The following is a 17978-nucleotide window of genomic DNA, read 5'->3' as shown; positions in this document are numbered from 1 at the left end:
TGGAGAGAATAAGTCAAAAGACTTTTTTAAAGTCTCTGTGGCATTATCCCGGAGAGGACCCCTGTTGGAGATACTCATCGTAACCATGACAACCCGACGCCAAGTCGGTTCATTCGTTCATTCGAGAAACTCCCACATGCCAGTGTCACGTGATCAAACACGTCTGTACATGTGTAGCATTTCCTGAGCTGCAGCCAGCTACGTCTTTCAACAGATAATATGTACATATAGCCGCGGTTGTTGACCATGCAGAAAAGTAGAATATTAAAAATTATGAGCCTTCGCTCGTCTCCTCGTTGAACCGGAAGAGCTTCGGCGGTCAGGGCTCGGTTCAAAGGTCACCTTACGGAGCTATCGCGTAGGGTTCTGTGTTTGCGTCCGCCTCTGCCTGCTCCTGCATCATGTCATCTGTTGAAGAGACCACAGAGGAGGACTACGTCCCGTCGATACTCATCACCAGCAGCGACCCTGCGTTCAAAGAGGAAGAGCTGATCAAACGTGAGTCCGGCGGCGCGTCATCCTAACAACGATGCTAACTCCTAGCCGAGGATCTGTCACCTGAAGCTAACTCATAGCCAAGGAGGCTATCACTTGTAAACTGACTAACTGGGTGACACCCAGCTTAGTTAGTTTACTTGTAACTTACGCTGTGAGAACTCCAATTGACATAGTTGCTTGTTTGTTTAGTATAAGGTTGCTACAGAAGATGAGTTAGTGAGTTAAGCTAGCTGTTTCATTGGCAGGTGTCGTTTCAGACGTGTCGTTACAGTTTATCTACCTACATCCATTGATTGATGATGGATAAACTTGTCTCTCTTTTTAGAGATTCTCAGCACGGAGTGTTTGCCAGAGCCCGTGAAGCGGGAGGAGACGGTGACCTGGTATCCATGGACACTAAACAACAAGTACTACACGGCGGATGTGAGGCTGTGCACAGTGCCCAGCCCCTTCCAGATGAACGCCGAGATTGCACAGTCCATGCAGGCTTTCATTGCGTATTTTGACAGCACAGCGGTAGGTCTTATTGTGTAACTGATGGCATCTTAATTATGTAACGTGACAGAATTGTCCTTGCTGTGTTTTTATTTTCTTTATGTGTATTCTGTTGTCAGAAGGATGGTTTGGAAAAGCTCTCACCTTGGATTTCAGTCGTGGAAGATCTCGGTCCAGAGGTACTTATTCTGGTGTGCGACAGAGTCTGTGAACAGGGTTTGTATTGCCTCTCATCACTTTGTGGTTATTTGTTTGAATGGCTCAACGTGATGCGGAGCGATGGTTTGAAACGTGACTTTTTGCTGTGTGTTGCAGGAGTCAGTAGACACGCAGCACAGCAGTGGTGTTTGGCCCATGCCTTTGAGCTTGTAGAGCTCAACCCTCAAGACTTACCAGATGAAGACGGTAATGAATGAACAACACTAGTTTATGTTTTACTGTGATTTCTTTTTTTAAATCTTCTTTGGTGCTTTAGTGTTTAACTAGCATGGCAATCATCATTACATCGCGATGACTCAACATGAGCGGGTTCAACATTTTGGACCATTTTGGACTTTTTTATATTTGTTGTGTTTCCCAGATGACTTCCCAGAGTCCACGGGGGTGAAGAGGATCCTACAGGCTCTGAATGCCAACGTGTGGTCCAGTGTAGAGATGAAAGATGGTGAGTCATTTAAATTAACTAATTCATTGTTAATTGTATGTGGATTTTAGCTTTCTGCTAAATCTTAAATTGCATTATTCATGTTTTTCATTTTATTTAATTTTATCGTACGACAATGTTTTTATGTGAAGCACTTTTAGTCTGCCTCGTGTGGAAAAGTGCTATATAAATAAATTTGCCTTGCCTTAACTCCTGTATGCAGCTATTTATCATTTCAAATTCATAGTATTAATAATTAAAGTTTATTTTGGACAATGTGCTCAAATTATGATACAAGTTATGATCCCAAATAAGTTGTGTTGTGATCCTTTAATTTCCCAGAACACAACCAGGGCTTTGGTCTGATGAGCAGCCTGGTGGCCAACAGACACAACACCTTCCGCAGTGGACCAAACCCTCCGGTCAGTCACATCTAAGTTCTCAATGTTTGTATGAGTTGTGTTCTTCAGTAAAGTCTAGATAGTGGATTGAAAAAACAAGCCTGCACTTGCTAAACATGAAACCGACACGCTAACTCGTCCTTCATTCAGTCCTCTAGTTTGCCAGCAGAGGGTGCAAACGACACTGAGGTGCCTGCGGTGAGAGAAAGTGAGGGCATCACACCTGCTCGGGTGGAAACAATAGTTGGTTAGTGAACAAAACTCTAATAATATAATAATTAACCATATATACAGTATGAGTGATCAATGAAATATTATCACTTTATTCTTTCCTCAGATCCAATGACGCATCTGGACATCCAGGAGTTGGCTAATCTCACCGCCGGAGATGCAGATGTGGAGAACTTTGAACGTCTTTTCACCAAGCTCAAAGAAATGAAAGGTATTTGATTACTGAATAAGCGATGTGTTCACAACCAGGAAGGACAGCAGCACATCATTATGACAAGTGGCAGCATATTATGACAAATTGTCCATGTTTTCCACGCAGACAAGGCATCATCTTTACCACACGAGCAGAGGAAAGTTCATGCAGAAAAGGTGAGTAATAGTTTTCAATCATGAGCACACTATAATATCCTGATCATTTAGTCTAGTGATAAAACACTTTCATTTCATTTATTTAAAGGACTGTGCACATTAATAAACATTTCTGTAAATGTGGCAGTGTTAGCCAGCAGGCAAATTTTCATCTATAGTCCTTTGGCCAATTGTTAAACTATGCACATTTTATGGTGTGATATGTAAAGATAGATGCATCAACACTGCATCACCCTTTTAGTTACATTTCTTTGTTGTTTACGTTTTTATGTCCTATTTGAATTGGTCCTAAATGCCTCCACAGGTAGCTAAAGCGTTTTGGATGGCCATCGGTGGAGAAGCGGATGAGGTAGAAGAATTATCATCAGGGGAGGAAAGCTAAACCATTTCTACCGCTGACCCAAGTTTCCCCTCATCCTGTAAAATTCCCCCCCCCCCCCCCCCCCCCATATCATGTTCCTGCTCTGTAGGACCGTTTTAACACAAGGAGCAGAGGAAAACACAGCACCGTCTGAGCATAGTAATAATACTTTGTCTTTACTTGGGCAGTTTTATTATGCAAGGATAATATAAAGTGAAAATCTGTTGGATTTTGATCAGGAATGGGAAATGTCACGTTTGTTGGTCAAGTGTGGAACAATTCTGAATCTGAACTCCTAGTTTTCCTTCCACCCGCTGGCTGCCCTGCCCAGTCCCTGGTGAATATGCAGAGTTAAGTGGGTGGGGAGGCGTTCAATCAGAGCACGGTTTGTTTTCAAACCCAAGTATAGATTGTTGTTTGTGTTTTGGGTGCAATTGTCATGTTTTATTTCTTAGTGACATGTGCCTTCCTATCCAAGTTTGTCAGACATGTACATTTTGTTTTGTCATCTCTTAATGATTAAACACAATTATTTTATAACCTTTTGGTGTTTTACAGTCTATGGAACAACTGGGACTGTGGCAATGCTTGAATGAATTGCCCTTCTCTGATGGCAGTCTTTTTCTGTATGTAAGATTAACTTCAGTTCAGGTACAATTTTATTAAATCATCACATGACAAAAACAATGGCAATTTCAAAACAATTTGGACTAACATGTAGAACCTAATACATGAGATAAACGACCTAATAAAGTAAGATACAAAGTATGACACAGATCTACAAACTACTTGGTTGAATACACCGTTGCATAGCACCGGGTCACGGCTCTGAACAGATTTCATTCCAGCTCGGTATCGTGTACTAGAAGTGCAGTGGGAGAGAGGGCCGCCTTGAACCGACTCACTAATAAACTAGGACCACAAGCATATCAAGCATGCCTTTTATAGCATAACAATGTGGGATGTAGAAGAGGAAAAGCAGAAAACACTACCATTGATGCGCTAACTGATCATTTCACGTCCTAATAACGGCTGTTTATCCATGCAGAGTATGTTGTATACTCAGGTGAACATTGAACTGACGTGGATTACATGTGTAAATTAAGTGCTATGTAGGAGAGTGCCACCGGGGCGGCTACTGCTGGTGAGGCACGACGAGAGTTACGATGCTAAGACCTAAACTACTCCACTGACACCGTTTATATTAGCCTTATTCCTTTCATGGAAACATTTTCCAGTTTAACAGCTGGTACAGTATTTTCAGGATCGATCGATCCTAAAGTTTTCCACTGAATCCGATGACCGTAAAAGACTTGAATCATCACAAGCTATGAATATTTATATACATCGATCATAGTGGGGTGCCAATAAAAATATATTCCCCATGCAGGACACTATGTAAAAATAAATTATAAAATGTCTTTCACTGAGCAAAATAGTTTTCATACAGACATTATTCTTAAATATGTCCAATTCTCTGTTGAGCAATAGCCAACATAACCAATTGGAAGGAATAACCACATAATTCACTACTTCATCATATAGACTAATTGGTTAGGCCAAAGTACTTTGTACTTTGTTAACAAGATGAGGGATTTCCTCATTACTCAAACTGGGTGTTTACCTCACTAGAGCCACAATGCTAAATAAGCCTTTCCAATTCACGATTACAAAAATAGGTGATCAGTTTAAGGGGCATTGAACATGACCAAATTTCATTAAATAGCAGGGTGATTAATATCTTCATTTGACCAAACAACTTGAGTCATACAAGAATTGACTTAAAAACCAAACAAATAGAACAGAACAATAAGCAGATTTTCCAAAAGGATTTCAATGGTCTTCATCGAAAAATGATGAACACAGCACTACATTACCATTTTAAAATGTACATTAATGCATGATGGGGACAAGGTGGTAGGGTGCAAGTTCAGTACTATGAAACCTATTGCTAACATGCTGTGGCTGTGGGAGCACAATACGACAGATACAAGTCATAACATAAACCTTCAAATGGAATTCATGGCTACTCCTACAAGGAAAGTGCTTTACATTGTGTGCGTGTGTGTATATATATATATATATATATATATATATATATATATATGTGTGTGTGTGTGTGTGCAGATGAGTTTACTGTTTTCCTTATCATAAAACTTTTTTTTTGTTGTTGATCCTATGTGAATTGTGTAAATGAGTATGGGGGGGGGGGGGGGGGGGGGGGGGGGGGGCATGCTGTTCCTAGGACACACTGGAGCAGCGGATGCTGGGGGAGCCCATCTGCGTGAGCACCTTGTCCAACCACTGAAGAGGCCCATTCAGGTGCAGCTCTATCCAGCAGGGGGTGCTGGTCACTGTCTGTCGCCTGCAGACCACACACACACATACACACACACACACACACACACACACACACACACACACACACACACACACACACACACACACACACACACACACACACACACACACACACAAACACAAACACAACCAATCGCAAACTGGTTCACACATCGTGTCATAACAGCTCGGTTCGCATTTCACTGCCCTCCACCCTGACTGACCAAATGGGGATATTTCCCCCCTAATGTTGATGTTTCTTTAACCAGATGACTCAGGTCCGTCCCGGGGGAAACCCCCTTGCGTGCAAGTCCAGGGCACCTTGGAACCCCCCCCCCCCCCCACTCTCCATGTCTCCTGCATTCTTAGGACGTTACTCACCTCCCTCAAACCGTCTTAACCCTTCACCTACCCACCCCCTGTTCATTCTCCTTATTTCTCGCCTGCTTGCACACTATTCCATTTGGCTCCTTTCGACCATTTGGCTTAAGTAGTCTGGTCTTAACATCAGAGCCAACAGCGGCCCCCTGAGCCACAATCGCCCCCCACCTGAGCCACGATCCCCCCCTAGCTCGGGCCCTGTAAACCTCACTGGAGGTTCCCTTGGAATGCAGTGTTTTCATAAGCTCATGCAATTCATCACAACTGAATGAAAGCAAAAACAACCTAAATGTCCCCATGAGTTTAGATTCCAAATGAAAGTCATTTTCTTATGAGGGAGACACTGCAATAATTAACATCAGTGACATGCCCAACATTCATATACTAGAAAGTCCCCAAGCCGGGAACATCCCTAAATATTAAACAGGGCTGCGTGGGCTGAACCCATCTCCAGAAGGAATTGGAATGCTTCAGGTGGTTTCCGCCAGAGTTAGCATGAAGCTTAAAAGGAGAAACAGGAGAGTTCACGTAATAAGAACTAGATTGCAGCAGTGTAATCAGAGCCAGGTGGCCAGAGGCTTCCCATGCTACGGTGTCTAGAGAGGGGAGCCCTGGGAGAAGGCAGGCAGGTCACCGTGGGGCCCTGCTGACTCCTTTAAACCATCCCCACACCCCCAGGCAGCCTTCCCAACCTCCCCATACCAGAGCGCTGCTCAGATCTCCTCACGGCCCTGACACAACCGCTCTGGATCGCCCAGACGGTGTGGGCCTGAGCAGTACTGCCTTAAGAGGCCTCATTATCAATAATGACTATAAGTAGGAAGTTTCTACTCAAACTAATGACTATAGAGCGGCAAAGTCATTCCCCTTCCGGTAGAGCCCATGGGACCTATGAGATCGAAAAATATGAATGGGTTTCAATGGAGAGAAAGTAATTATTTTCTGGTCCCAGTCTTTATATTCCCTGGATTACACATATGTTGTTTGTGGATTTAAGAAATTGGATTTTAAGAAAACTAAAAATTTCACGAAGAAGTTTGATAATGTTAGGTTTTGTGTGAGGCCGCTTTGTGAACTACAGCCCCTTCGCTGCTCTCGACGCAAATGATAAACGTCACCACCACTCTGGTACAGACATGCCGATCTCTCTGCTCCACTTCACCGCTTTTCTCCAAGGGGAGGATAAAAGCATCGAAAGAGGTGAAAACCATTATAAGTCGGGGCATTTGGAGAGTTTTAGTTATGCCGATGGGGAGATTTTCGGTCTTGTCCATGCCAATCGCATGGAGCGTGACATCACATACGAGACGTGTAGTCTTTCTCATTGTGTTTTCTCTACAGCCTTTAAGTGAACAATTGCACAATAAACGGTCAAAAAATGATCATTTAAATCCACAAACAACATATGTGTAATCCGGGGCATATAAAGACTGAGACCAGAAGATAATTATTTTCTCTCCATTGAAACCCATTCATATTTTTCGATCTCATAGGTCCCATGGGCTCTACCGGAAGGGGCGTGACTTCGCCACTCTATAAGTAGGAAGTTATGAACGTATTGGCCATGTCTGCCATTGTATTTGTACGTTTCCATCACACTATAGTAGTGTCACCATTTGGTTAAGAAGACTGTCAGGCTAATCAAAGTAGTAAACACCAGCAGTGATATCAACGAAATAGTGTTAAGGTTTTTGCGTTGACACAACATGGTTATGGTTAATTGGTTTAAACTATGCTATGCATTGCGTGTTTGACTTACCTATATTCTGCTCCCCAGCCCTTCACAAAACTCATGCGGATGGTGCACATGCGTGTCAGCTGGTACACCGCCTCGAAGCCCTGGTTCACAGACTGAGCCAGGAGCGCAGCGAACTCCTGGTTGTTGAAGATCTTCAGATTACAGCCTGGGAAAGGAGCAGAGCACCGCTCAAGTAATGGCTGACTGGCCCTGTCTACCGCGCGTGAATCACGTGTAACTGTGGGTAACACTGTGTGTAACGCTCGTGTGTTACACCCCTTGCCCACTGCATCCGTCCGTTGACGGATCTCATTGACTTTTCATAGGGCGATCCCGAAATGCATTGTGGGTCCGTCCGTTCCGTCCGTTCGGTCTCTTGCGTTCAGAAGTTGAGAAAATTTTTACTTTTCAGGCTGCGACGGATCCGTCAGCCAATCAGATCGTGGCTGCGTCTGGCTCCGTCTGCAAATACCACTCCATCTGTCAGACACGCCTTCCATCGTCCGTTGACGGACGGATGCAGTGGGCAAGCTGCGTAACACTTGTGTGTCACACTCGTTTGTCACAGTCGTGTGTCACAGTCGTGTGACACAGTCGTGTGTCACTGTTGTGTAACACTTGTGTGTCAGTCATGTGTAACGGTCGTGTGTAACACTGGTGTGTCACATTCATGCTGACCTGGAGGGATCTTGCAGACGGTGGCAGGATGCCAGCCGTAGCGCTGGTTGCAGTTTGGACTCTGGACAAAGATGGCGCTGTCACTGAGGCATTCTGCAAACACCTCCCCCCCGATGTAGTATAACCTCACCCCACGTCCTGCAGGGGGGGGGAGAGAGAGGGAGGGAGAGATAGTGCCAGAAACAGGAGAGGAGAGAGAGAGAGAGGGAAGTTAAAGTTTGTGGATTTGTTTTAACTGCAGTTTATGCAAAATGCCAATCTGATGGAGAATACTTGGGCGCATTCTACCAGAGGTAACATAGGTACCTATATGTCTGCGTGTGAGCTCCACGGCGGAGTTACGATTAACGTTGGAGAGCAGACCCAGGCAGAAGCGCTCAGAGTTGGAGGGGTCCGTGAAGCCGTCCACGGTGAGGGAGGGCTGGGAAGCATGGAAGGTCTCTCCCACCCGCTGGTTCAACTCGTAGTAGGAGATGGAGCACCAAAAGGCCGACTCGCAGTAGGTTACAGGCTGGAGGTCTGGACCACGGGACGGAAAAGGACCAGAGGTGTGCGGCGAAGAAAACACAAAAAGGTCAGAATAACTGGAAACTAAATTCGCTAATCAAGAAGTCTGTGGTTGACTCTATTCAAGGACTTCAAGGAAAATACAAAAGTTAAAAGTGATGCATCAAATCCAGAACACATTTGCATACACATTTTGGTGGCTTGTCGCATGCAGACAATGTGTGTGTGGAGCATTTGTGACATCAAAACTAGGAAAGAGAGACTGGTTCTCTATTTTGACACTGATCAATCATCACTGTAGAAAAATGCTGAAGATCCAAGCACAACCTTGATGGTGTTATTTAACACTCACTTTGCTAGCACACTATAGCATTAAACTAAGGCGGACTGGTAACATAGTTACATCTCAATCTTCCACATGCCTTTTTTAAAAGATGCTTGATTCAGTGATCTCTTTTGTTGGGCACGGCTGTGAAACGTTTTTGTGAAACACAATTTTGCAGTAGTTGAATTACATCCGGTTAGCTTGCCACTGCATTGGCGGTACATTTTTCTCATGCATTCAGAATCCTTGGCTTTCCAATTATCTGTCCATTAAAACGCAATATGTCCGGTGGACACTGCTGCTTACGGTAAGAATAACCGTATTGGATCAGAACAGCTGTGAACCCTGGGCTTTGTTCTGAGGGAAAGCTGTGTTTTTAATATTCCCTGGCGGTTTCCCCATGACCTGAGCTGCTTCCGCTGCACATGGAGACATGTGACCTGCATTCTTCTCGTGCCAAAAAGTACAGCTCTAATCTAATGTCACATTTAAGACTAAATTCCAGAAATACAAGTATCACCCATCTCCACCAGAGGAATCACAGTGGTGACATGGACGGTAGCATACGTGGATATGTGTGAAGAGATCAGAGATCAGCGCAACAGGCAAAACACCACGTTAAACACAAATAGTGCCTTGTTCAACAATGGTCTTCTGTATTCATCAGCCTCCCTCCTAGAGCAAAACTTTGATTCACGCTTACCCAGATTATTGTTTGATGGAGAGACGGGATTGGGTGACAGGCTTGGCGACCCTAGAAAGTGAAACAAGAGATCATTGGATGAGTGAAGACAAGGCAAATGTCAGGGAGAAAGAGGACTGTGATTCAGGTGACTTGTCACACCTGTATCCATGCTGTGGTTGATTTGGGGATCGCTGGTCTCTCCATCTTCACTCAAGTACCCAGGGGGAGGAGTCTCTGAAAAACACACACACAAATATCTTAGTTTAACAACGCAAAATATGTAATTAAAACATTTAAATCTACACAGTAACCTGGAGCCTATTTTCTTTCTGCCTGGTGCAGATATTGGGGAAGTGTGTGTGTGTGTGTGTGTGTGTGTGTGTGTGTGTGTGTGTGTGTGTGTGTGTGTGTGTGTGTGTGTGTGTGTGTGTATTGTGTGTGTGTGTGTGTGTGTGTGTGTGTGTGTGTGTGTCTACCGGGGATGTAGTTGCTCTGAGGCTCGATGCCAGCGGGGAAGTTAGTGTTCTCTGGGATGGAGTGGCTGTAGTCGTCCAGGGGGGGGAACTCTGTGGGGATGTCCGTGTGTCGCGGTACGAGCACCGGGGGCAGAACTGGACCCAAACACAACATGAACCATCGTTACACCTTTCTCACCATGAGTGCCACATGACAACAGTTGATATTGTCTGTTGAGGTGGAGGAGGTGGAGGAAGAGGTCACTCACTAGGCGTCTCCACCCTCTGGTAGTGGTACGGGTTCACGCACACCTCGTCCTTCTTGGTGTGGAAGGCGAACTCACAGAGGTCCACGGCCCGCAGCTCGTGGTGAGACTGCAGGTCCGGCCAGCGCCATAAGCGGCAGTAGATGACGTGCGGTAGACCTTTCCGGTGGGACACCTGCAGACGCCCATCCAAAGACCTAAAGGGAGACCAGCCCAAAGGCCACATCATCACACTCCATTCAATTTAGATGACAGGAACCACCACATCTACAGCAAATGTCACAGGTATGTCAACCTTATTTAGGTTTTTTTCTAATGTTTATTATGCACCATGACTATCTCAAGATATGCAAAACAGATCAGCAGATCAAACCTCACGATGTTTTTCGGCACATAGCCGGTGAAAACAACTTTTATTACAACCCTCAATCACACTTCAATTACCTGAAGCGGGGCAGGGACTGCTCTACACGCTTGAGCACTGTTGTGACGGCTCTATCTGTGGTTAATACAGCTCATTGTTAAACGTCAGAGACAGGCAACATGTGTTTCTTGTTTCTCACCATGACGGTCTCCCAGCAGTTTCTCTAAAAAAACAAAGGCTCAAGAAAGAAAAAGTCAAAAGCCAAAATGTACACCACCACCTTGCTGGTGCAGTGTTGCGTGCAGTGGTGTGTGCAGTCAGTGTTGCGTGCAGTGCATGTTTGCTCCAAATGATATATATAAAAATATTCCATATACAAGTACCAATAAAAGATTGCATGAACTCTACAGCACTTCAGAGCTACCTTTGTGGTGGAGGTGCTTTTGGATCCAAGACTTTTCACCTTAGGCTTTAGACTTTGGCATGTGTGACTTGTTTTGATTGCTTGAAGGTGTTTGCTAAATTGTAGACACAAGGGTATTGCTCACGGTGCTACGAAAGCTATTTTTGGGATTGGCTTTTTTCACATTGTGCTTAGGTCGATCCATCAAGGACATATGTAACAATTGTATTGCTATTACCAATTAAAGCATTGTCAATAGAGAGCAGAAAACGGATATAGCCTTAGGGGACTTAGTAGATTCTAAGCACAACACCATCCCTGTCACTGGGCTCTCTGGAAGGAACAGGGACCACAGCGCAACGCTTCCAGAACCACTTCTGATCAAGAGTAAACACAGAATCATCACTGTAATCAGCACAAACAGGCCACTCCGTTTCCATTACTAAATAGTTACTACTGTCATTGTCGCTTGTTTTAAGATCAAGGAAGTCACTGACTAAGCATAGAATAATGTATATTCATACGATATTTTCCAATCATATAAAGTTTACAAATAATTGCAAAGTTGTCAAAGTTGACTGAGAATTCATGCCAATTCTTAAACCAAATCAATCACTCATAATAAAGAAGACCATCATATATAATACATCCATAAAAAGAATCTGGAATATTGACATTAAAAAGGAGTTCTCAAAATAAGGCAATACCATTTTAAGAACTCCCCAGAATAGGCCTAATTTATACTTAACCCAAAGTGCTTCCAACCTTCACTCAGAGCTCAGATTGCTACCCACCCCAACCAAACAATTTCCCAAACCACTTATCCCATTGCGGTGCGATGTTGCATTGACGGACAACCTCACCAAACCAAGTGACTGTTTTCTTGTTTTTTTTATCCCCAAGTCAGGCAGCCCTTAATTGCAGTAACAGCCTCCAAGAAAATGTACAACTCCGCCCTCTGGATTACAGATAGGCCTATAGATAAATCCAAAAAGGTACAATGTTATTTGAAGGAACTCCGGACAGATACCTTGTGTGGCCTACAGACTATATGGACTAATCCTAGCTGTTACCAAACAGGCTTTAAACCGGGGAAGGGAATGTGCCCAGTGGCAGCTCCTCCAGCCACAGCTACACACACATCCCCGTTCATTGACAGACATCCAAATTGAGCTCAGGTGACTTGTAGCGATGGTATCTCCGTACGTGTTCAATACCAACTCACAGGGGGTCAGGGTGCAGAGCTATACCCTGGTAAACATGGTATTAAGTTAGCAGAGGGATGCTATCGTTAGCTAGCTGCAGCTCATCTGTACATGGGTGAAACTTAAATAGGTTGAACTGCAATTTTACACAAAAAGACCTGCACACAGCTGATAGGCATTCTGATTGTAAAACGATATTCAAGTTCCGTTTATGTTAGCATCCGAAGCTTAGCCGGCTGGCTAGATACAAGCTAATGGTCACAGCTAGCGTTGTCAGCCTGGCGTTCCCCGCTAGCATGTCGCGCTGTACCCCCCCTGTAACAACCCTGTAACAACCACTGGTACCCCCTTCTCTACCTCGGGATGGTGATGCACTTGGTGTTGACATTCGGAGTGGTGATGGCCTTCTCCAGCTCCTCCAGCTGTCCCGTCTTCTTCAACTTCTTGACGAGACTTTTCACTGCTTTTTCGCACCATTTTTCCTCCTGTCCGTTCTGCTCTCCCTTCTTCCAGCCGAGGAGTCTCTTCACGATGGGGGGAGTGAAAGGCAATATAGACATGGTATACTGTCAGACCGACGAGCCACAGAGTAGACTTGCACTGTTTTCTAGAGATAGAAGATTAAAAAATGAAAGAAGTGAGGTTAAGCTAGTGGGAGCTAGCTTAGCGCTCCGTGCTGGATGATGTCCCGACTCGGCGCCTGCTCGCGACGCAGCTTCCCCGGTACGAGTCGCCTGCAGCCCGCTGCTAGTCTGGAGTTTGTCCCCTCCTCCCCCCTCCTCCTGCACCACCCCCCCACCACCCCCCCACCGAGGATGCTGCTGCTGCTGCTGCTGCTGCTGCTGCTGCTGCTGCTGCTGTTGTTGCTGCTGCTGCTGCTGCTACTGGTCCACCTTTAAATCCAATTTATTTTAAATTTATTTATTTTATTTATTTATTTTAAATCCAACATTAATTATAGATAATAACTTGAATACTTATTGTGTGTGAACATACTTTTTTTTGTTGAAGCATTTGACTGCATGTTAATAGTGCATCATCAAAACAGCATATGCCTATGTGTACCTCCAAGTAGGCCTACAGAGGGTGGTTAATCCTAATCTAATGGTATATCAACATAAAATAAAATATGAATCGTCCCAGTTGAATATGTTGTCCTCATTACACTAATTCTTCCTTCTACATTCTTTCTGGTGTCCTTTGACATTTGATTATAGGTGCAAGAAGGGCTCCGATATATTGCAATCGGCCACACACATGCCAAGAGTGAAATGTGATCTAATATTTACAATCACAATGTCCAAAAATAGAAGAACCGTTGGAATAATCCTTTTGATCCCCTCATAAAAGTGATGTAATTTCACCTTGAATGCACCTTTCCATAAATGGATGGCGTGACAGGGCATTGCGTGCTATTTGGAGTTTGATTTGACAGTGTTATTGATAAGTACACCCCTGGTGGTCACCTCCTGGTAAACAGCAGTGCGCTTGTGCTATAAATATCCACTCCTACTTGGAGCAACCCCTCTTCCTCCTGTATATTTATAACCTCTATCAATGACCACTCATGTCTATTTTTATATAGGGTTTTAGCCTTTTAGTTTCTAGCTTTACATAGGGTAAAATTATACATTATTTAAATGGCCTTGATGTCTCTTCAAGTGAAACTCTGTTCATAAAGTACTGACATGTACTTTGTTTCCATCTAAATACATTTAAAAAGGTAGCCTACTAGCTAAATGGCATCATTTGACTGAATTCACTTTTGGAGTCATTCTGACTTTCAGTTTGTTTACCTGTAGGGTACACATCCTCTGCCATTGTTAGACTATTCCAACTGTTTCCTGCTTACCAAACGATACCATAACCGGAATAAGGACACATTATGTAACAGGGTGCACTATGATTAGAATGAGAGAAAAACATATGGCCAGGAGCTAGCTACGTTTTGATTTTTGTTTTGTTGCTGTGGGCTTCTGCTAATGTTTGTTTGGGGTTGGAGTCAGCTGGAGACAGACTGCTGCTATGGGCAGCCTGCGGCCTGCACCCGCCTGCACCTTCCCCACACCCATGGGACACGGAGTGGACATGACAGCTGGTGTGGACCGGGCCCTGCGTTTTTGCATGCGTAAGGGTGTTGTGTGTGTGTGTGTGTGTGTGTGTGTGTGTGTGTGTGTGTGTGTGTGTGTGTGTGTGTCTGTGTGTGTTTGTAAGCAAGAGATGGGGGGTGCGAGTGCAGAGCGTGTCAGACAGAGGGCAGATGGGCCGCGGTAGGCAGGGAAAAGTCTTAGGGACAAAGTCAAGAAGGATCTCGGACAAAAGGCACCACGGCCGGCTGAATGCATAATCACAGCAGACAGTCTCATGGACAACAATGGCATTGTGATGGACTGGGGGGGGGGGGGGGGGGGGGGTGCAGATCAGCTGGACCACTGACCCAACAATAGTCAGACTGGAGCAGGGAATGGATTAGAGTAAATGTCGCTTTGTCTGTCCATCTGGAGGGATAGCTCAGCAACTCTGGGGTAATGAAGAGAAAAACAATACCAACACGGTCAAACTGAAAGAAGGCGACCTTTGATATAGTAGAGCCTTTAGAAGGTATCCAACTATTTTAGAAGTAGGTTATAGTTTTCAAACGACCACCCAGCCACAGCACAAACATTGTACGTACAAAATAACTTGTTTGGTAGAGGATAATTTGCCAGTGTAGAGCTATATGATGAGCACTGTTAAAGTAACATACAGTTACTCTTGTGGAAGCCTATAATTTAATTGGAAGCTAATTGCAGTGCGCTAGAATGTAAGGTGGTCGTTCTGCAATAAGGTGCTCATGCAGTCCAATCAGGGTGGGGTTCAGATCCTCACTCCAATATCAGCCTGCTTTTTAATCTGCCTCTGCTCGGCAAGCTGTTATCTGTTGCCCCCACCCATTCGTTTTTTCCCAGATGGCAACACCTCCAAATCAGAGACACGGGTGACCCCCCCAACCCCCTCCCCCCAGTCCAAACGCTTTAAACAATCCTACTTCTTCAGATCCCTATCGCTGTCTGTCTCTACGGTGTGCTTCACTTCACAGTCCAGCTCACTTTCTCAGTCCTCTAAGAGATTCTTTACCTTCATTGTATAGGCAAAGTTAGTCTATTTAGTTTGCTTTTGACAACCTACTGCCAGTAGCTTATTTTGGTACCCTTACTATTTTTTCATACGATGACATATCATTACATAAATGTATGCTTTTATATTTTCTGATTACCATTGCAATAATTGTTAACATTAGTTGGGGAAATACAATAATTTGCCATATTTTGTTATTCAACCACACCAGAACACGATGGTGTTCATCTGCAGTATCTTTAAGGTTGTTACCACCTAGTGGATTGTCTCTGCTACTGCAATATGTTAATATGTCTAACGAAGCCAGAAGATCCGTCCATATTTCTGGGGTACTTCGAATTTTAAACATTGATTGTTTTTTTCTAATGAATTTTCCTGGTTAATTTAAATGATTAATTTACGAAATGAATGATTCCAGATTTTCTTTCTTTTCATATATATTTTTTAATCACAAATAAGACTTTATTCCTGTCTTTGGATGACAACATGGCCACCCCTCACACTAGCTATAAATTATTTAGAAAAACAGAGAGGACTAGGAAGCTCCCTAAACACAATTTACATGTGTATTGTGAACAATGACCCATGAAGGCATTTATGTGATTTAGAGCCTTTGCAAAATATCGCCTCATCTTACATATGGATGGTATTCAGCACTTGGCCATGAATCATTAAGTTTTCCCTCAGGCTAAAAGGCTTTTATATAGTGCCTGCACCTCAACCAATAGGCACAGTGCTTACCAGTGTTTACCCTCCCAGCCATTGTTATGATCCAGCAGGAACGTTAAGCTGCAGCGGGCCAGGTATTGTCATGGTGTCCATAATGACACAAAGGTATTACAGATGATTGGTATCATTATTAGGATTATTTTGATGCCTATTATGATTGTGATGATGGGTAGATTAATTGTATAGTAGTCCTGTTGTTGTTTTTGTTATTGTTGTGGTTGTTGCTGTTGTTGTATCTGTTTTATATTTTGAAAGTAGAGAGAAATATGTAAGGTATTAAATATCACAATAAAAGCCTTAATGGCATATTAAAAAGTGAAAGTGAACAAATGTTATAAATTTGCACTGCAGTCTTTTCCTTTGACAACCCTTATTATGACTCAAACCTAATCGCTGCCGGAACTTTCTCCAAGCATACTTATTTTGAGAAATTTGGAAAATGCATTTTTTCATTCACTACACCAAAGCTAATGATAGTGAAATTAGTTTCAAAGCAATCAGGAGGCCCCCTGCCACGATGCACTGTATCCATATGCATGAAATTGCTTGTGCTAATACATGCTATGAATCGTGGGTAATGCAGTGAATAATTTTGACTGCACACAATAACGTTATTTCCTAGATTGGGGACTGTTGTGAAGTGGGAGCCCACAGGCAATATGCTTATAAATGGCTATGTATGGATAATTAAGCATTATTCATAAACATTAAAACTTGCTTATTTCGGAAGACTGGAGGCAGTGGGGGAATCCTATTAGACGGTTTTCCAATGAGGTTGACTTTACAAACTTTTCTTTCTCTTTTGTTATTGTGCTGAAAGTGTTTTTCAATCAGAACTTATATTTGTCACTTTTTGATTTGATTTAAGACAACGTTTTAGATATGGAGGAAGTAGGCTGCTTTTGCATAATTAGATTGACAAAATATGTTGAAATATTCCCATTTATTGTTTTCTTGTGAAAAAAGGGTTTCATATCCAATCTGTTTTTCAATGCTATGCTATTTTAAATCCCCAAAATGAAATGTGTATTATTTATTTCAGTAATAATGACTAAGAAGGCATGTCTGTCCAATCAAGCAATGTGACAGGTTATCTACCTGGCTGTGATTGGCACTTACAGATTGTAAGGATAAGCCTACTAAATAGTTAATTGGGACAAAGTCTAGATTAACAGGGATCAACCTCTATTGAGCCTCTCTCTGATAACAACATGCTTAACAATGCAACAGCATACAACAACAACAACAACAACAACAACAACAAAAACAACAACAACAACAACAACAACAACAATAATTCATCATTATCTTACAAGGCCAGTATGAAATAATTACCTTCTGATATACGACACACATGAATATAGTTTGGCATAGTTGTATATCATATGTTTAGATGTATTATATATTAGCAGAATACATAATACATCCATCTCATCCATCACAGTAACGCTGGTCTCCCCCATAAGCAAAGAGATCAGAGGAGCCAAGTCTCTTTGGTGCGCACCACCCTGTGATATGCACAGTAGCGCGGAGCTACACCCTCTTCTCTCACTAAAAATAACTCAGTACACGGCTACATGCCATGCTATAAATCTGTGATGGTGAACGTGTGGAACAGGATGAGCAAATGGACCAACCCTTGAGTGTGTGTGGGTGACCGAGCCAGCCGAGGAGCATCCGCAGCGGCACAAGAAGGAAGAGAGGGATAGTTGCTTCATTAAATACAAAGCATAGCTCCATCCATATGTAAACCATTTCCTCCCTCTCTCCCTCCCTCCTCCTCTTCG

At 43.4% G+C, this 17978-nt stretch overlaps 2 protein-coding genes across 4 annotated transcripts; one reads left to right on the top strand and one right to left on the bottom strand.

The window, feature by feature from the left end:
- The first annotated feature begins 178 nt into the window (after nt 1–178).
- aagab (alpha and gamma adaptin binding protein) lies at nt 179–3527 on the top strand. 2 transcript variants are annotated; one of them, XM_079744162.1, is made up of 10 exons: nt 179–498; nt 824–1014; nt 1113–1209; nt 1309–1398; nt 1574–1657; nt 1979–2058; nt 2188–2284; nt 2375–2479; nt 2588–2637; nt 2942–3527. In XM_079744162.1, exons 1-10 carry the CDS (start codon nt 402–404, stop codon nt 3017–3019), a joined length of 969 nt encoding a protein of 322 aa, XP_079600288.1. In that variant the 5' UTR covers nt 179–401; the 3' UTR covers nt 3020–3527. The 2 variants fall into 2 exon arrangements, with proteins under 2 accessions (XP_079600288.1, XP_079600287.1); XM_079744161.1 differs by having other exon boundaries at nt 1113–1398.
- A 157-nt stretch (nt 3528–3684) lies between these two features.
- smad3b (SMAD family member 3b) lies at nt 3685–13090 on the bottom strand. Of its 2 annotated transcripts, XM_079743311.1 has the most exons (10): nt 12703–12865; nt 10818–10872; nt 10377–10570; nt 10129–10263; nt 9812–9886; nt 9671–9721; nt 8442–8654; nt 8136–8273; nt 7479–7623; nt 3685–5363 (listed from the first exon to the last, which is right to left on the bottom strand). In XM_079743311.1, the coding sequence occupies exons 1-10, from the start codon at nt 12731–12733 to the stop codon at nt 5240–5242; spliced, it is 1161 nt and encodes a 386-aa protein (XP_079599437.1). In that variant the 5' UTR covers nt 12734–12865; the 3' UTR covers nt 3685–5239. The 2 variants fall into 2 exon arrangements, with proteins under 2 accessions (XP_079599437.1, XP_079599436.1); XM_079743310.1 differs by lacking the exon at nt 10818–10872 and having other exon boundaries at nt 12703–13090.
- Nucleotides 13091–17978: the final 4888 nt, after the last annotated feature.

This window comes from Pollachius pollachius (genome assembly GCF_949987615.1).
Source record: "Pollachius pollachius genome assembly, chromosome: 9".
NCBI classification, from domain to species: Eukaryota; Metazoa; Chordata; class Actinopteri; order Gadiformes; family Gadidae; genus Pollachius; species Pollachius pollachius.
This window is presented reverse-complemented; position numbering and strand designations above follow the sequence as displayed.

What these genes read in the sequence shown, in the direction of transcription:
- aagab (XM_079744161.1), top strand. Translation starts at nt 402, where the DNA reads ATGTCATCTGTTGAAGAGACCACAGAGGAGGACTACGTCCCGTCGATA. An exon ending in AGAGGAAGAGCTGATCAAAC is followed by an intron (nt 499 to 823) that starts GTGAGTCCGGCG and finishes CTCTCTTTTTAG; the next exon opens with AGATTCTCAGCACGGAGTGT. An exon ending in GCAGTGGACCAAACCCTCCG is followed by an intron (nt 2,059 to 2,187) that starts GTCAGTCACATC and finishes TCCTTCATTCAG; the next exon opens with TCCTCTAGTTTGCCAGCAGA.
- smad3b (XM_079743310.1), bottom strand. Translation starts at nt 12,905, where the DNA reads ATGTCTATATTGCCTTTCACTCCCCCCATCGTGAAGAGACTCCTCGGC. An exon ending in CAACCACAGCATGGATACAG is followed by an intron (nt 9,722 to 9,811) that starts GTGTGACAAGTC and finishes TTCACTTTCTAG; the next exon opens with GGTCGCCAAGCCTGTCACCC. An exon ending in GCTCACACGCAGACATATAG is followed by an intron (nt 8,274 to 8,441) that starts GTACCTATGTTA and finishes CCCCCCCTGCAG; the next exon opens with GACGTGGGGTGAGGTTATAC.